The following is a 15,921-nucleotide window of genomic DNA, read 5'->3' as shown; positions in this document are numbered from 1 at the left end:
CTGAGAACTGAATGTACAATGAAACATTTGTTCCCTTAAGCTTAAAAAAAAAAAAAAAAAAGGCACCTTAAAATGAATTAGCTGAACAGTACGAAAGAGAAGAGATGAGGGTGCACAGTTTCCATCCAGGGCTGACTCTGGTGGTTGAATGGGACTTAGCGGGGATGCAGCTGTGACTGAAGATGTTTCTCTGGAAGGTGGAGTTTTCAAAGGGCTGTATGTTCCTCTGGATGAGGCAGAAGGAGAAGTGCCCTGAGGCATGTGAAGGAAAAGCAGAAGGAAGGAAGAGTAGCCTCGGAGAAGCTTGGTTTTCACCTCAAAAATGACTTCATGCATGCCAGCCCTCCAGCTCTGAGATATTTCATAATCCCCTGCACCTCTCAGGCTTAACACTCAGGGCTTTGTGCTTATTTCCAAGTCCCTCTTCCTCACAATGCCTAAGAACAAAGAAGGTAAGGTCTGCTGTTCATCATCACAGTCCCAGCCCTAACACAGGTTCCTAGCACAGCAGTCACTTCACAGACTTAGTGTATGAATAAAACACTCGAGAGGACCTCGGGCACACACTGATTTTACATCAAAGAGAAGGCTAGTCCAGGACACACGAAGTTTCCAACTACCAGAGTGATGGAGGTATTTGCTTTGGGTTCGATAATATTTTACATGTTTGTGAAATTGTTGCAAACAATTAAAATTCAGGATAGTATACACACATATACACACCCTACAAAAGAAACCCCTTTAGGAAAATCAGCTTATATTTTCAAATGTGAACAGCTGGGGCTTCCCTTGTAGCTCAGCTGGTAAAGCATCTGTCTGCAATGCAGGAGACCCCAGTTTGATTCCTGGGTTGGGGAAGATCCCCTGGAGAAGGGATCAGCTACCCACTCTAGTATTCCTAGGCTTCCCTGGTGGTTCAGATTGTAAAGAATCTGCCTGCAATGCAGGAGACCTAGGTTCGATCCCTGGGTTGGGAAGATCCCCTGGCAGTGGGCATGGCAACCCACTCCAGTATTCTTGCATGGAGAATCCCCAAGGACAGAGGAGCCTGGCAAGCTACCGACCATGAGGTCACAAACAGTTGGACACAACCAAGTGACTAAGCACAGCACAGCACATGAACAGCTGGCCAGAATCCTCATCCACTGTGATTCACACACTGCTGTTACTCCTGACCCTGTAGGCTGGCTCATATAGGCTCCTCACTTAAAATGTCTGGGCTCCAAGGAGTAGAAAGGCTAAGATTAGACTTGTCCAAGGAGAAATTATGCATATAATGCCACACGGTAGGCTCTCACTCCCAGTCTGGTGTGCTTATTAAATTTGGTTGAGAATCCCTTTCCAGCTTTCTCACTAACTGATGGTGTGATACTGGACTATCTAGTCAACCTCTCAGAGGCTCAGGTTCCTCGTCTGTAAAATCACACACACACACACACACACAAACCTAAGTCCTTGTGAGATTAAAAGTGGAATAAGTTGTATAAATGATCTTGCCCAGGATCTAGAGTACAATCAGAGGCTTAATAAATGTTCTTTTCCTTCGGTTCACTTTCTTTGCCATCCTGCCATATGGCAAGGGGGGTCTTGGAATACTAACAGACTCGCACTAGTGCCTCTTGCTAAACGGGACCAGTGCAGTATGAGTTCCCTAGGGTTTGTTCAGCTGGGTTTACTATCAATCAATCCATCACAGAGTTTGCTGTCATTACTTCTCAGTTGCTACGAGGAGCGACACTAAGGTGGTTGAGTGTCACACTCTTTCAGGGTTTCTAAAGGAATCTAACTCTAACCTCCCATGATGAGTCTCTTAGTTCTGTCCTAATTAATCTAACACTATCCGTTTATTTCAGAAAGGGAACTAGAAGAGATGGTTGGATACCTACCCCTTCTCCTCCCTGGTCAAGCCCTGGCAGGCTAAGTTTTATAGGAAGTTCCCCACACACAAACCTTCAAGTTGTGAACTTTCAAACATGCAGACATGTGTTCGTAAGGCGTGAGTGAAATGTTGGTGTGCGCTAGGTCACTTCAGTCGTGTCCGACTCTGCCATCCTGTGGACTGCAGCCCGCCGGGCTCCTCTGTCCATGGGATTCTCCAGGCAAGAATACTGGAGTGGGTTGCCATGCCCTCCTCCAGGGGCTCTTCCCGACCCACAGATTGAACCTGAGTCTCTACATCTCCTGCACTGGCAGGCGGGTCCTTTTTCTTTTCATTTATTTGGTTGTGCTGGGTCTTAGTTATGGCACGTGGTGTGTGGGATCTAGTTCCCTGACCAGAGCGCCGAGTCTTAGCCACTGGACCAGCAGGGCAGTCCCAGCAGGCAGGTTCTTTATCACCAGCAGCACCTGGGGAGCACAAGCTGGGCTTACAAATGTGCTCTCAGAACAGAATTTGTTCTTATGTAGGGGAGTAGACTATGTACCATACTGTCTTCATCGAGAAGCTTCCTTGACTCTGGGTTCCCTATGGGGCTCAGCCAAAGGGAGGGGACGAGTGGCTGGGAGAGGAGTGAGTGAGGTGGGGAGATTGACTGCAGCTGCCCCCCTGCCAGATGACTCCACGGGGACTGTGTTTCTCTACCTAAGACCCAGGTGCCGACCTGCAGTCCTTCCTCTGCGGGCTCAGGTAGCCACTTCCTTCCTCTGCGGGCTCAGGTAGCCACTTCCTCCCACTGTTCCTGAGGCTCAAAGGATGCTAGTGACTGCGGCTAGCCCCAGGGAGCTGCACCAACTCATCCTGGTGTCCCTCAACCTCACCCGTAGTTTTGCAAATAAATCTTTATTTCTCTCTCCTCATGTGTCCTCCTGGGATCCTGAGTGGTAAGGTAGTTTGGGTCTCTTCTGGACCTTCTTCCTAGACCTTTCAGGATCCAGCCTACTACCTAGTTTTTAAAGGCTCAATAAATGAACCAACGTGTGATGAATAAATGAATCACTGACGGAGTGTGCTGTGAACCTCCCATCTAGACTTCAAGGCAGTTTAGGAGAGTGCACTAACCACTGCTGTCACTCTCATGTCACTGACCAGTTACAGGAGGCCAGGGGATCCACGAAAGGCTGGACACCCAGAAGGGCTGACTGCCGCTTGAATCTGTTCTAAGTAAGAGGGACACAGGCTGTGTTCATTTTCAGCTCTTTCGGCATCGTTATTTTCTTAGTTTTAACATTGGATCAGAATCGGAAATCGCCCCCATGTGATGATGGCTGGGGTGGAGTTTAACTCTTTTATTAACCTCATTTGGGATAAAGCTGGTTCCCACATTGTGGGCATAGCAGAGCCCTTGCAATAGACTACTAAGAAAGAGAATATAATTGATAACACCAGAAGAGACCTTTGCCTATTCCCGCCCCTTGGAGGAAAGAACTGTTATAAGCAATTCTTGTATCTTCTCCTTGAATGTACTTTATTTGGGGAAAATTGCCTCTGGATGAAGCCAAAGTTCCCCAATCTCCATTTTATCTGCTTTCATCCATTCACCTGCACTGTATTAACAGTTCTGCCTGGAAACGGATGGTAGGCTCAAATTATTCAAGACGATTGAGTCTTTTCTGGCTCTACAATAAACCGTAAATAAGAAACACATACAGGGAATATGCCAAGGTGTGATGAAAGTTTTTCAAAAAAGATAGTTGTCTAGGTTACTCAGCTAAAAAGAGCAGATTGAGAGAAAATATGGTTTAAACGTCGGGATATTTTATTGGTGTGACTTAGAAAACATTTCAGCTATTCCACGTAGCAGATTCTTTCACACTAATAAAGAGCCATTTGAATGGATTGTCTTTGAGCTGCTAAGGAAGATAATGAAACACAGCATATTAACAGAGTCTAGGAGGTGTGGGGAGGGGGAGGGTTTTGGCACAGCTTATCAAAGTAAGAAGAATGTACCAATTAACTGCAAAGATAAACTGTAGTCAAAGGAAAGTTGTAGACCATCTAGAGGATATTAATATGATCTTTTGTGATTATTTTAAACTTTCTATTTGCAGAGAGCAGATATGGAAATTGGAATTTTTATTAGGCATCTAATTTTTATTACATCTTTCTGATGTAATGGTAAGAAAATCAAAAGGTTATTTTTGACTTTTTTAGAAAAATGAAGCATTAGGTGCAATTTCTGACTTGCATGAAAGGAAATCTCTCACAGATGCAAGAGAAAGAAATTGAAAAAATAGAGGAGTGTCTCTTCTTTACGCTGGTAAATGATCTGGAATCAGGAGTTTACTGCCCATATCTCTTTAGTAACAATCACCATAACGCTGAGCCATGAAACTCCCCCACCTTTATCCCAATCTCAATTCTGATCCACACACTTGTCGGAGCTGCCGGTCATCTGACAGACACGTGACTGCTTGGGGCAAAAGAAAGACTTGGCGGAGGGTAGGGGCTTCCCTCCAGGGATGGTGGGAGGAGGGTGTACCGGCCCAAGACCAGCGACCACACGGAGGGAGCAGCGTCTGCTAGCTGGAGGCCCAGCCCCTGTGCTTGGGGGGCTCAGGTCAGCCACCCACATGTCTGTGCTGCATCGATAAAGTGGCCGGACTATTACCTTCCTGGTTTCCCACACTTTCCATAACACACACGAACAGAGGCACTGCACGGAGGTCAGAAAGCACCCAGGAGGTCAGAAAGCACCCAGTCTGGCTTCTGAGTCCAGCTTCTGAGTCTGCCTCCTCCACTTCCCTGCTATGCAGAGCTGGGACCACTTACGCTACCTGTGCCTCTGTTTCCTCTGGGCAGATAAGCATCAGTAACCATGTAACAGAGCTTAGTCTGTGGAAGGCATCATAGATACATCAGTAATTATCATCATCATATTTACTTCTCAATCAGGAAAACAACACGATGCAAGTGATGTTCCACAGGCTTCAGTGAGAATAAACAGACTGTTTACGAATACATCAAAACCATAAGGCATTACGAGGGTTAGAAGGACTTCTAACTACTTGTTATGAATCAAATTGTATGTCCCCCAAATTCATATGTTGAAGACTTAATTTCCAACAAATCAGAATGTGGCCTTATTTGGATACAGGGTCTTTATTGAGTAGTCAAGTTAAAATGAGGTCGTTACATGATTCCCCTGGCGGTCCAGTGGTTAGGACTCTGAGCTTCCAAGGCAGGGGGTGTGGGTTCAATCCCTGTTCAAAGAATTAAGATCCCACAGGCTGCATGGTGTGGCCAATTAAAACAAAAAATTAGGTCATTAGGATGAACCCTAATCCAATCTGACTAGTATCCTTATACAAAGGAGAAATTTGGCCACAGAGGTAGACATGCATAAAGGGAAGACAATGTGGAGAAACCCAGAGACAACTATCTCAAAGCCAGAAAATTCCTGAAGCCACCAGACGCTGGAAGAGAGGCCTACACTAGACCCTTCACAGTCTATGACAGAAACTAACTCTGCCAACACCTTGATCTTGGACTTCCGATCTCCAGAAATGTGAGACCATAAATTTCTGTTGTTTAAGTCACCTAGCATATGGTGCTTCCCTGGTGGCTCAGACAGTAAAGAATCTGCTTGCAATGCAGGAGACATGGATTTGATCCCCGGGTTGGGAAGATCCCCTGGAGAAAGGAATGGCAACCCACCCCAGTATTCTTGCCTGGAGAACTCCGTGGACAGAGGAGACTGGAGGGCTACAGTCCATGGAGTTGCAAAGAGCTGGGCATGATTGAGAGACTTTGTAACAGCAGCCCTCAAAAACTAATCCACTATTCACTCCCTAGTTTACAGATAAGAAAACTGAGGCCCAGAAGCATACAGTGATCGGCTCGAGGTCATGTGGGTAGTAAATTCCAAGTCAGGACCAGAACTTACTATTTCTGGACTGCAGAATAAAATGCATTGTATTATAAAGGACTGTTAGTAAAAAGAAGGAGGTGGCTTTAGATACCAAGACTTTAGCCTCGACTTCTAGTAAAAATCTGCCAGTGAGGATCCCAGGACATAACAAACCCCAGGCTGCACTCTCAGTCTGGGACCACACTTACAGGTCAAAATCACCTTCTGAGTGAGGAAGAAAAGAGGTTCAATTGCTCTTCTCTGGTACTTCTGAATGTCTGAGATCCATCAGTGGACAAGCATTTAGGTAGCTTCTTATCACTCATATTTAGGGGTGGGTGACAGTGTTCAACATTTAGCAATGAAACCTAATATTTCTTGCTCCCCCGCTGCACCAATGCCCATCTCAAATTTCCCTACCTGTCTGTGCAGCTGCAGCTGTTCAGTAAGTGCCCTGACCCTGTCTGACTCTCTCCCTCCTTCCTCCCCTTCTCTCCATTAAGCAACAAGATAAATAACTTTTGTCCAGATTGATCTTTTTTTTTTTTCAGAATGAAAAATTTACAAATTTATTTTAGGAAAGCGCAGAAAGCGTTTAATAAAACAGAAAGCTTTGTTGCATTATCCTAACAAAATGTCCAATTTAAAATTAGTATATTACTCTTACATAAAATAATCAATTGGGCTTATATCAAGTAACAGGACAGTAAAAAATGTCCACTTGAATAAGATGATGATAAAAGACATGACACGGTGAGGTTAATATATGGTCAGCTTTCTTCTGTTTATCACTTGACAATGTATTCAACGGAACGGAAGTCCTAGAATAAGTTTTGAGAGTCTATTCTTCTATATGGAGATATTTTCAGTTGTTAAAATTCATGCAGTAAGTTGAAGTTTTATGGCTACGTTATAGCTATTTTTGGATCAACCATATTCTGGTTACATTGTATTAATTATTTTAAAAATATCAAAATAATAACAGTTGTTGATTAATTCTAATTTACTCACAATTTCCTTAAATCTACTTAAAATTCAATGAATTCTTACTTTTTCCATTCTCTATGCACGTGTTAAATTTTTTTTTTCCTGTTTTTGGGAAGAGCTTATGTTTCTTTTTAGTACTTTCCTTTTTCCAGGTGTTGTGCTAAAGAGGTATGTGCTGTTCCACTTAGTCCTCTCACCTTCAGAACATAGATAATGGTTTGCTCTTGTAATGCACAGTCTGGAGAAGACATCATAACCTCTACGGAAGGGAAGCATGGTGAGCCAACATGACCCTGCTGCCATCCTAAAAGCCGGGCACAGTGATTTATTCATGGATCGCCTTCTGTTTTCCCTGTCACTAGAGCAGACTTCTTTCATCAGTCTAGTCCAGCCCACAGCACAGAGACACAGAACGAGACAGCTGCAGAAGGAAACCTGGCTGTACTAACGAAGGGCTTTCTGCTGCAGAAAGGTGAATTCTAGTCGCCCAGCACTTGAAGGTGTGATGTCAGGGCAGTGGGACATTTTCACAAGGCTGAAGAGCTGAGGGTGAAAATGCACTGGAGAGCCTCATGCTACTTACAAGACTCGGAGGTTCTTAAGTCCAGCAAAATCCGACTTGGTGATCCTAGTGATATTATTTCTGTCCAGGTCACTGCAATAGAGAACAAATTTGGGTCAGAGTTTTGCAGGTTACAATTATGGTCTATTTAACCCAGACTGGCTCAGGCTGCAGGGATGTTGCTTGTTACAGGAGAAGGTGATTTCAATGATTAATGATACTCCCTAGAGCATGCCCAACCAGGCTAAAGGACACTGTATGGAGTAAGCTGCTGCTGCTGCTGCTAAGTCGCGTCAGTCGTGTCCGACTCTGTGCAACCCCATAGATGGCAGCCCACCAGGCTCCTCTGTCCCCAGGATTCTCCAGGCAAGAATACTGGAGTGGTTTGCCATTTCCTTCTCCAGTGCATGAAAGTGAAAAGTGAAAGTGAAGTCGCTCAGTCGTGTCCGACTCTTCGCAACCCCATGGACTGTAGCCTACCAGGCTCCTCCGTCCAAGGGGGTTTCCAGGCAAGAGTACTGGAGTGGGGTGCCATCGCCTTCTCCAACGGAGTAAGCTAGCCATTATGTAAGTAGTAGAGCCTGGTATGTTTAGCTGCCTGGCTTCTGTTGCCCCTTCTTCAGATAACAAATTTTTCTTTGGAAGCTCCCCTCCCCCAATATAATACAAGTGGGGCTGATCCCTCTTCCCAACTCTAAGGATGGGCACCTGATCCAGGCCAGGCTTATAAGCATATTAACTCCCTGTGACCACAGTAACTGTTTCAGGAGTACATACAGTGACTCAAATTCCCAATAGCTTTCTCTCCACTGTAGCTGCCAGAAGCCATCTAGCTATACCATGAAGTGAGAACTTTCCAGATGCAGATGAAAAGAACCTGGTTCCTGGTGCTTATCCTGTGAGTAGCTGGATCCACCCATGCCTGATACCAGATTCCTCTGTATTTTGAGATTATGTGAGCCAATCTATCCTTTCTCCCTTATATTTTGTCCTAAATCAGTTTGAGTTGAATTTTCATCACCTGAAACCAAAAGAATCTTGACTACCTTTGTACCCATCCAGGTACTTGCCGATTTGCCAGCTAATCTGCAGACTCTCTGAGGGCAAAGACCATATCTCATTTAACTCCATAACCCAATTAGCAGAACATATGCCTGGCAAAAGTAATCTCATACAACAGGTAAAGACAGCTACATGGACTACTCTGGCCCCAACTTGTAGGCTGAAGCTCCTGAAAATGGTCCCAAAGAGAAGAATGTGCCATGGAAGAGCTCCAAGCATTATGGTTGTAGTGGTGTCAGGGAGAAGGAGGCCCCTTAGGTGGTAGAAAACCAGGATTAGGGAAAAATCAAAGTCAAGAATGAACCTGTCTACAATCATATAAATATCATGTCCACTAAAATTAAGAAGACAGGATTTTTTCTTTAAAAGACCATGGATAATATGTTACAGTTCTTAATAATGAAGCCTGAGCAATTAATTCTTATTTACCATGCCTTACTGATGAGAAACTTTTCAGGGTTTTGGCCAAGTTGGAACCTCAACAAGGTATCTATAAATTGGCTTTGCATCCCTCCAGAACATTCAGGTACTGAGAAGCCATTTTCCCAGTGACAGATCCCACCCATACATTCATGAATTCTTTGGTTCTCCTAGTCAGGTTCTAAATCTTGCTATTATGCCTCAGAAAGACCAGTGAGTGCTCAAGTTGCATAAAATGACAAGGGAAACAACTTTCAGATTCTAGCACCTTGTATAAGGAAAAATCAAGTTTGAGGAGGGATCACTCTTCTAATTTAAAGAATCATGTGCTGTGTTGTGCTTAGTCACTCAATCATGTCCGACTCTTTGTGACTGTAGCCCGCCAGGCTCCTCTGTCCGTGGAATTCTCCAGGCGAGAATACTGGAGTGTGTTGCCATGCCCTCCTCCAGGGGATCTTCCCAACCCAAGGATCGAACCCAGGTCTCCCACGTTGCAGATTCTTTACCATCTGAGCCACCAGGGAAGCCCACTGAAATAAAAATGAAATGAGTCCTTAAGCCATCTCCCTGGGGAACGACCTCCCTCCCTCATCCAGCTTTCCACTATCTAAAGTAACAATCATTTAGGTTATTACAGAATATTCAGCAGAGTGCCCTGTGCTATACAGAAGGTCTTTGCTGGGTATCTATCTTACTTTACTTTTTTATGGTTATCTATTTTCAGTTCAGTTCAGTCGCTCAGTCGTGTCCAATTCTTTGCAACCCCAGGGACTGCAGGACGCCAGGCTTCCCTGTCCTTCACTATCTCCCGGAACTTGCTCAAACTCATGTCCATTGAGTCGGTGATGCCATCCAGCCAGCTCATCCTCTGTCGTCTCCTTCTCCTCCTGCCTTCAATCTTTCCCAGCATCAGGGTTTTTTTTCCAATGAGTCAGTTCTTCACATCATGTAGCCAAAGTATTGGAGCTTCAGCTTCAGCATCAGTCCTTCCAAGGAATAATCCGGATTGATTTCCTTTATGATTGACTGGTTTAAATATCCTGAATATTCCTTGGAAGGACTGAAGCTAAAGCTGAAGCATCAATACTTTGACCACCTGATGTGAAGAGCTGACTCACTGGAAAAGACTCTGATGCTGGGAAAGATTGAGGGCAGGAGGAGAAGGAGGATGACAGAGGATGAGATGGTTGGATGGCATCACTGACTCGATGGACATGGGTTTGAGCAAACTCCAGGAGATAGTGAAGGACAGGGAAGCCTGGTGTGCTGCAGTTCATGGGGTCACAAAGAGTCAGACAAGACTGAATGACAACAAATTTTAAATACAGTAATGTGTATATGTTAATTCCAACCCCTCCTCTGAGAAAAGTAAAGTAACAAAGTTTGTTCTTAAATAGCATGTGATGGAGAAAGGCTGTATTTAGACTTCTCAGACTAAGCTGAGGCTTGTAAAGGAAGAGCAGAAGTTACACAGGGAAATAAAGAATAGCTGTTCATGCAAGGATTGGACGCCAGCACACAGACAGGCATGTGTGTGTGCTCATCATCGCCCAGAGTTCCTTCTTCCCTCCCATCTCAACTGGAATGGATGCCTGGGGACCGTGACCACTGTGAATATGACAATGCAGCTAAGGGTTTAATTACCAGGACACAGCATGGCATTTCAGCAGCTTGCGTTGCTGGCTGTGGCACTGATATTTTCAATTCACATTTATTTATGAAGGGGCACGAAGTGTGCGGCTGAAATACTGAGGACTTGAGGACAAGAGTTCGGGTGGGGACTGTGGGGTTGGCTCAGGCACAGAAGCAGCGTCTGGGAGGCTGAGCTTCAGAGGGAAGCAGCCGTGAGTTTGAAAGCCTGTCCTGCCATGTACTAAGTGACTTATAGGCAGTTCATGTCATTTCCAAGGCTCAGTTTCTCCATCAACAAAATGAGGGGGACAGTCTCGACCTCAAGAGTTTGCATGAGGGTTAAATGAGATGATGCATACACAGTGCTTATGAGGCACGTGTTAAATACTCAATCATGAAACCTATCGGTTCTATGATTAGTTGAATTACATCCCCCAACCTCCCATCCTCTCAGCCTCCCCTGACAAACTTCCACTCTGAAATCTCAGCACACCAAGAGCAGAGGACCGTCCCAGCCCAAATTGTGTGCCTTAGAGATGAATCCTGGGATTGCCCAAGAGACTCTACTGATGTGCTCTTTTCCTGTAGGGGAAAAGTGGGGAGCATTTTGTGGCTAATAAATATTAACAGAATGACAGCACCCACAGTGGTCCCCTCCAGCGGCCCCTCCCTTGCAGCCTGTCTATGGCACCTAATTCTCTGGTATCTGGCTGCAAACAGAGGGTAGGGAGAGAGCTGTGTTGTTCATCTGCCCCCAGCGCCCTCCCCTGCCTAATGCACACACTGCCACAGGTCAGACAGCACACAGGTTGAGGAGGCACAGGTCAGGGTTCAAGTCTCTCTCCCACTCCCCACTCCGATGTGAGTTGAGTACCTTACTTAAACTCTCTAAGCCTCCATGCTTTATGTAACCCTCTCCTACTTGCAACTTCTCCAGTAGCTCAGTGGTAAAGAATGCACCTGTAATGTAGGAGCCTCAAGAGACACGGATTCGATCCCTGGATAGGGAAGAGCCCCTGGAGGAGGGCATGGCAACCCACCCCAGTATTCTTGCCTGGAGAATCCCATGGACAGAGGAGCCTGGCGGGCTACAGTCCATGGGCTCACAAAGAGCTGGACACGACTGAAGCAATTTATCACGCAAGCAGGCTCCTACTTGAAGATCTCGAAACTGTGAGCAGGACAGAGTCTGGACTACCAGCTGCTTGGCTGAAAATGGGATCGGAGGAAACTGACTGAGAAAAGGCTGCCCCACCTCACATGCTCATCCCTGCCTCAGCCCAGCCATCCCAGGCCAGGCTCCTCTGGACCTTTAGCCATATGTCTCAGCCTTCAGCTTTGTTCTTTGAGGAAATCAGTCTACTCTAGCCCAGTATGAGTACTGGACCATGTGCAGGATGAATGATCCCATCTGGGATGATGCTAGATGGGGAAGCCATTACAGTGTCTAGATGGAGATGGGGAAGTGGGGACTTTTCAAAACACGTTTACAAAAAGTTTCCTTGATACACTTGCCTTCAAGAGGTGAAGTCTATGCCTCTTTCCCTTGAACCTGAGCAAGGCTTTGTGACTGTGTAGGCAAACAGGAATATGGCAGGAGCGATGCTGCAGAGCTTCTGAGCTAGATCAGAAGAGGCAGTAAGTGACTGGCTGGCTCCTTCTTTGAGCACTTGCATTAGGAGATGCCATGTGAGATCAGAAGACCTGGAGTCCCCACTGGTGAGATCACGTGAGGGGACCAGAGAGACAGAGAGACCTCTGAGGAGCCCCAGCTGGTCCAGGCCTGGCTGTTTGAGTCTTTCCTGCTTAAAGGTCAGATGTGTTTAGTGCAGACACCTCTGAGATTCCAGCCCAGCTATCACCTGACTGTAACTTATGAGAAACTCAGATCACCCAGCCGAACCATTCCTGAGCTCCTAGTCACAGAAACCATGAGAGACAATGCTAAAGCAAGTGTGTATCGTAAGCTATTAAGTTTTAGGGTGACTCATTTTGCAATAATAGAGAGATGAAAGAGAAATATTTAATGTATGAATACTTAATTGACCATAGAAAATGGAACTCCATTTACATGACTGTCAATGACATGTCCTTTTGGAGACTTGCCTGCCATTCTTGAGACCCTTGGTCCTGTCATCGTGGCCAGCGATGGCTTAGAAGGGCCAAAGGCACATGCTGTTCTAGGGATGAGGTAAGAACTGGCCCTTCTCTCAGGCTCTGAGAAGTAAAGGCTGCATGATTAGGGTTGCCCATCTCTCTAAGTGGGGCTTAGGATGCCATGGGAATCATCATGGTATTATATTAGCAATCACAAAATATCATTGCCACTCATTGAACGCTGGGGCACAGACTGGAAAGTCATTCACCAGGCCATTTTCCTGCATCTGATGCATACAGACAGGCCACATTTCCCAGCTTCCCGTGCATGTAGGTGTAACCACGTGACTGCGATTTCCTCACTATTACATGAGTGAAAGTGTTAATTGCTCAGTTGTGTCTGACTCTTTGTGACCCCATGGACTGTAGCCCACCAGGCTCCTCAGTCCATGGAGTTCTCCAGGCAATAATACTGGAGTGAGTGCCACATGAACAGAAGTAATATATGCCACTTTTAGGCCTGATCCATAAAACTTCCCACCTACATATCCTTTATTTTTCCTCACCTTGGGCTAGATTCAATCAATCCAGTGGCGAACTCCATGTATGGCAGACAGAAAAAGCCCAAGACCCTGAAAAACTGTGGAACACAGACTTTTCTCCCATCCCTCCATTTACCCACATTAGACTCAGACATGTTCAAGAAATAATTCTTCAGCAACTGAAATTTGGGGACTATTTGTACAGCACCTCGACACCAAAGAAAGCCATATCTTAGAGTCAGGAGCTTCATATTCCTTATCTTTCCTTCCCTTTGCAACAGTCTGGAAGGTAAGAACTACTCCCTTCCTTCAGTAGATAAAATACTAAAGATTAGCTTTAAAAAGAGCTGATTATTTGTTGAGTCAAACAATGCACCAGATACTGTACCCAAAACTTTATATTTATTCTCTCTAATCCAGTCAGCAATCATACGTAGTAGGTACTTTTATTATCCCACTTTTCACATGATAAAGTACCCTAGCTTAGAAGATTTTATCAATAAATCAACTAGCCACGAGGTCAAAAAAGCAGTAAGTGGCAAGGCTGGGATTTGAACCCAGGCTCCTTGAACGCAGAGGTCATGTTTTTAACCATCACATCATGCTGCCCAACTCCAGCTAGGGTCTCAGCATTTTCTACTGCATCAGGGTGTGTGTGTGCTCAGTCGCATCCAACTCTTTGAAATCCTATGGACTGTAGTCTGCCAGGCTCTTCTGTCCATGGGACTATCCAGGCAAGAATACTGGAGTGGGCTGCCATTTCCTTCTCCAGGGGATCTTCCCGACCCAGAGATTGAACCTGCATCTCTTGCATCTCCTGGGTTGGCAGGTGGATTCTTTACCAACTGCACCACCAAGAAAAACTAATGAACAAATAAACAGAACAGAATAGAATAGAATTTATCGTCGTATGTCTTAAGGAAAGTGAAGGGATACTCCTAGTGGCTTTGCTGCTCCCCACCCCAGCCAAGAGGGTGCACATTTTTTATCCCATCTTCCTATGAGACCTGAGCCAGTGGGAGTGCTAACCCTCCACTGCAAACTACAGGGGGAAATGCTTTCTTGCTGTTTTTGCCCATGCCTGGCTTCTACTACGTCCCTCATCATCTACCACATTGCTTTCATAAACAGGCATCACCATGGTAAATGCCTGCATTGTTTTTCTCCATCCCCATCAGTGACTCATTAAGCAGTGCTGTGACTTGGAGCTCTGTGGTATTCTCACATCTGTTTGACACCTTGGGTGGGGTGGAGAGGAAGTGCAATTCAGAACAACACTGGAAAAAATGAAACAGAAATGTTCTAGGGCAGACCACTGTCCTTATCTTGGCACGTGTATATTCATCCTTCTCTTGATTAACTCTGTGGCATTCTTGCAACATTTTCTTTTTGTCATTCGGGGATGAAGTGGTGGAGAAACAGGGCTTCACCCGTAAATTCAGGAGATGAGCATTCGAGTCCCCGCTTTCTCACTTCTGGGCTGTGTGACTTTGAGAAAGTCACTTAAACCTACTGGGCCTCTGTTGTTGGTACTGTTGTTGAGACTTTTATAAAGTATGATCAAAAGTGCCAGCTCTACAGGATTACTATGAGATTCAAGAGATAATGTATGTGAGGAGGTGCTTTCTACACAGCATTTGGAGTGGTTAAGTTTTCATCCACAGCCATCAACGGGTAGGGAGAGGATGCAGAGGTATAGGTTAGGACTGGCTTCACAAAAGATGTTCATCTGTGATGGTGAAACATACAGAGTGAGCTCAGATCAGACTTGAAGACTACCAGCCCTCTGGATGGGCTTCCCAGGTGGTTCAGTGGTAAAGAACTTGCCTGACAGTGCAGGAGATGTGGTTCAATCCCTGGGTTGGAAAGATCCCCTGGAGGAGGAAATAGCAACCCACTCCAGGATCCTTGCCTGGGAAATCCCGTGGACAGAGAAGCTTGGTGGGCTACAGTTCATGGGGTCACAAAGAGCTGGACACAGCTGAGTGATGGAGCATGCGGACATGCAAGCGTGCTGTCTGTGTGATCAGTATATACACAGTGCCACCTTCTAAGTTTCAGGAAAGAAAGTAAGGTCTCAACACAGGGCAAACTTGTAAGTGCCACCCTACAACATAGTGGTTTTCTATTACAGGGGTATACAAGTGGAGATTAGTCATTGACTCATGTTGGAAATGATGCCTAGAGGATATCTGTGATAGGTAGGAAGTAAGACTCAAGATCTAGAATGTCCTGACAATTTTGAGACCTATAATTCTATTTGGCAGTCCAGAACCAAGTGGGCTTATAAGTTACGCCTTGGTCCTTGTCATTAGAGAGCTTGCAGTCTAGCTTAGGAGATGGAGTAAGACTTATGAGATACATAGAGAATGATGTAACAATGTGAAAAATTAAATGTTAAGAGATGTAGTCTGTTAATAGATTCTGTGGAGAGTGGGCAATCAGAGATCTGCGGGAACTGTTAGAGCAGGGACTCAGAGAGAAGACCCCTGGGGCAGACGGGGAAGAAGTGTGCTGGGGCCGGGGGCACACGGTGACAGCAGGGACCACGACAGGGGTCACAGAGAAGTGGAAGGTCTGAGGACAAAGAGGGCCCATAAGCTCACAAGCCTTCAGATGGGGTGATGCGCTCACATCAAGACCCCATGGCCCAGACTTCCCTGGTGGTCCAGTGGTTGAAAATCCACCTGCCGATGCTAGGGACACGGGCTCCACCCCTGGCCCAGGAAAATGCCACAGGCAAGGGCACAGCTATGCCAGTGTGCCACAAGTACTGAGGCCCACGCTCTAGAGCCCGCGAGCTGCAGCTACCGAGGCCCACTCGCTCTAGAGC

The 15,921-nt window shown here is 45.7% G+C and overlaps 1 protein-coding gene across 4 annotated transcripts in view; it reads right to left on the bottom strand.

The window, feature by feature from the left end:
- The window catches only part of SLIT3 (slit guidance ligand 3), a 703,024-nt gene that overhangs the window by 638,566 nt on the left and 48,537 nt on the right, over nucleotides 1–15,921 (bottom strand). For 3 of the 4 annotated variants that reach the window (XM_081520700.1, XM_081520701.1, XM_081520699.1), the window contains exon 2: nucleotides 7,357–7,428. The exons of the other annotated variant lie outside the window; for it this stretch is intronic. In XM_081520700.1, the coding sequence (XP_081376826.1) occupies nucleotides 7,357–7,428 (72 nt within the window). The remainder of the gene's footprint in view (nucleotides 1–7,356; nucleotides 7,429–15,921) is intronic. 4 annotated transcript variants of the gene reach the window in all.

The sequence above is a fragment of the Giraffa tippelskirchi genome, chromosome 8, assembly GCF_054371585.1.
Source record: "Giraffa tippelskirchi isolate mGirTip1 chromosome 8, T2T-mGirTip1v1.2.pri, whole genome shotgun sequence".
Classification (NCBI taxonomy): Eukaryota; Metazoa; Chordata; class Mammalia; order Artiodactyla; family Giraffidae; genus Giraffa; species Giraffa tippelskirchi.
The sequence above is the reverse complement of the archived record's forward strand: the minus strand, read 5'-3'. Positions and strand labels throughout refer to the sequence as shown.